Genomic DNA, 1,857 nt, shown 5'->3' on the forward strand with positions numbered 1-1,857 from the left:
TAGTCAAGTTTCTAGTGTTATAACCATATTTTCTTTATAAACTCTCAAATATCTCATGGGATAAATTTAATCGTTGATGTCATAAGGGACTCCTTATTTATATCCTTTAGGTCTATATTCCATCAAACCCAAATCAAATTTAAAAATAAAACAGATAATATATTTTTTTATGAGTTAGAATTTAAAAATAAAATAATTTAATAATTATATTATTCATCATTTTTTTTGTTTTTAATTTCTATAATTTTTTAAATTTGTAACCATAATATAATGAAGCAATTTTCCATCCCCGACCCAAGCCAGTAGGGTATATGAGGCAACGTTAGTGATCCGTGCCGCGTGGGAAAAAAGGGGTCGGTTGAAATATGGACCGTTGATTAAGGTAAAGAGGGGACGGTCGAGATGAGATGTACTGCAATTTGAAAGATAGAAATCTAACCTTCAAGGCTATTAAAAGGGAACATCGTGCAGGTGGGGGTATTCATTGATCTTGAGGGTTTATTGAATTTGCATTTTGCAGAAAAGAGCGGAGAAGTTGACAGAAGAAAAGAGAGGAGATGGCACGGACTAAGCAGACTGCTCGTAAATCAACAGGGGGTAAAGCGCCACGAAAACAGCTGGCAACCAAGGCAGCTAGGAAGTCTGCACCGGCGACTGGTGGAGTCAAGAAGCCTCACAGGTTCAGGCCCGGTACTGTTGCTCTCCGTGAAATCCGAAAATACCAGAAAAGCACTGAGCTTCTCATCAGAAAGCTGCCCTTCCAGCGGCTTGTAAGAGAGATTGCCCAAGATTTCAAAACGGACCTGAGATTCCAGTCATCAGCGGTGGCAGCATTGCAAGAAGCCGCGGAGGCATATCTTGTTGGTCTCTTCGAAGATACTAACCTCTGCGCCATTCACGCCAAGAGAGTCACCATTATGCCCAAAGATATTCAGCTCGCTCGCCGCATTCGGGGAGAGAGGGCATAGAACAGAACTTTTTCGCTTATGAAAGTCAATGGTGTGTTTTCACACCACCATCTAGATCTTTAAATTTGTTATCCCTCTACTTCTCTCTTTAATCCTATTTTAATCGTATGAAAGATTTAATTTTTATGCATCACTGGTATCAAAAGATGCAGTTGAATGTGATTAAACGCTGCCTCGCTGCTCAGGTGGAACTGTTAAGGCTTTTATGTTAAAAAGATTCTTTAAATTTATCCTCGCTCTACTTCTGCCTCTAATCCTGTTTTAATTGTGTAGTAGATTTAATTTTTGTGTCAGTGGCATAAAAAAAATGCATGTGCATACAGACAGGGCGTCCACAATCACTGAATGTGATCGAATGATGCCCTGTTTAAAGCTTTTGCGTTAATATCTTTAAATTTGTTTTCATTTTATTTCCCGCTATAATCCTGTTTTAATTCAATTGAAAAATTTAATTTTTATGTGCCAATGGCATAAAAAAGAGCTCATGTACACACAGACAGAGCGTCTGCAACCTCCAAATGTGTGAAGTGGTGAAACTATTGAAGCTTTTGTGTTGGAAAAAGGTTCTTTAAATTTGTTCTTTTGCGTCAGTGTCAGTGATAGCGAGTCAGTTGGTGTGCTGTGCGTTATTTCAGAAAATTGTTCGCTAGCAATCCGTGAAAATGCATTCTTATGAATTCTTATTCTAGCATCTGTGAAAATGCATTCTTATGAATTCTTATTCTAGCATCTGTGAAAATGCATTCTTATGAATTCTTACTTGTGAAGAGGTACTTTGGATGATGAAATTGCTAGTCCGAGAGAAGTGTCTCGATGGTACCCGTGAACTCCGTGATGTGTCGCGGCATCACCTCTGTCTACAAGATGTTTTGCCTGTAAGATGCCCATT

The 1,857-nt window shown here is 38.6% G+C and overlaps 1 protein-coding gene across 1 annotated transcript; it reads left to right on the plus strand.

Annotated features, from left to right (window-relative positions):
* Positions 1-476: 476 nt before the first annotated feature.
* Positions 477-1,198, plus strand: LOC149204938 (histone H3.2). The gene has a single exon (XM_089393389.1). The coding sequence runs from the start codon at positions 558-560 to the stop codon at positions 966-968; it is 411 nt and encodes a 136-aa protein (XP_089249515.1). The 5' UTR covers positions 477-557; the 3' UTR covers positions 969-1,198.
* The last annotated feature ends 659 nt before the right edge of the window (positions 1,199-1,857 follow it).

This window comes from Pinus tabuliformis, chromosome 1_2 (genome assembly GCF_031772625.1).
Source record: "Pinus tabuliformis cultivar Carrire ecotype Pingquan chromosome 1_2, CPIR1, whole genome shotgun sequence".
Lineage (NCBI taxonomy): Eukaryota > Viridiplantae > Streptophyta > Pinopsida > Pinales > Pinaceae > Pinus > Pinus tabuliformis.

Excerpts from the sequence above, each read along its gene's own strand:
- LOC149204938 (XM_089393389.1), top strand. The coding sequence starts at position 558 with ATGGCACGGACTAAGCAGACTGCTCGTAAATCAACAGGGGGTAAAGCG.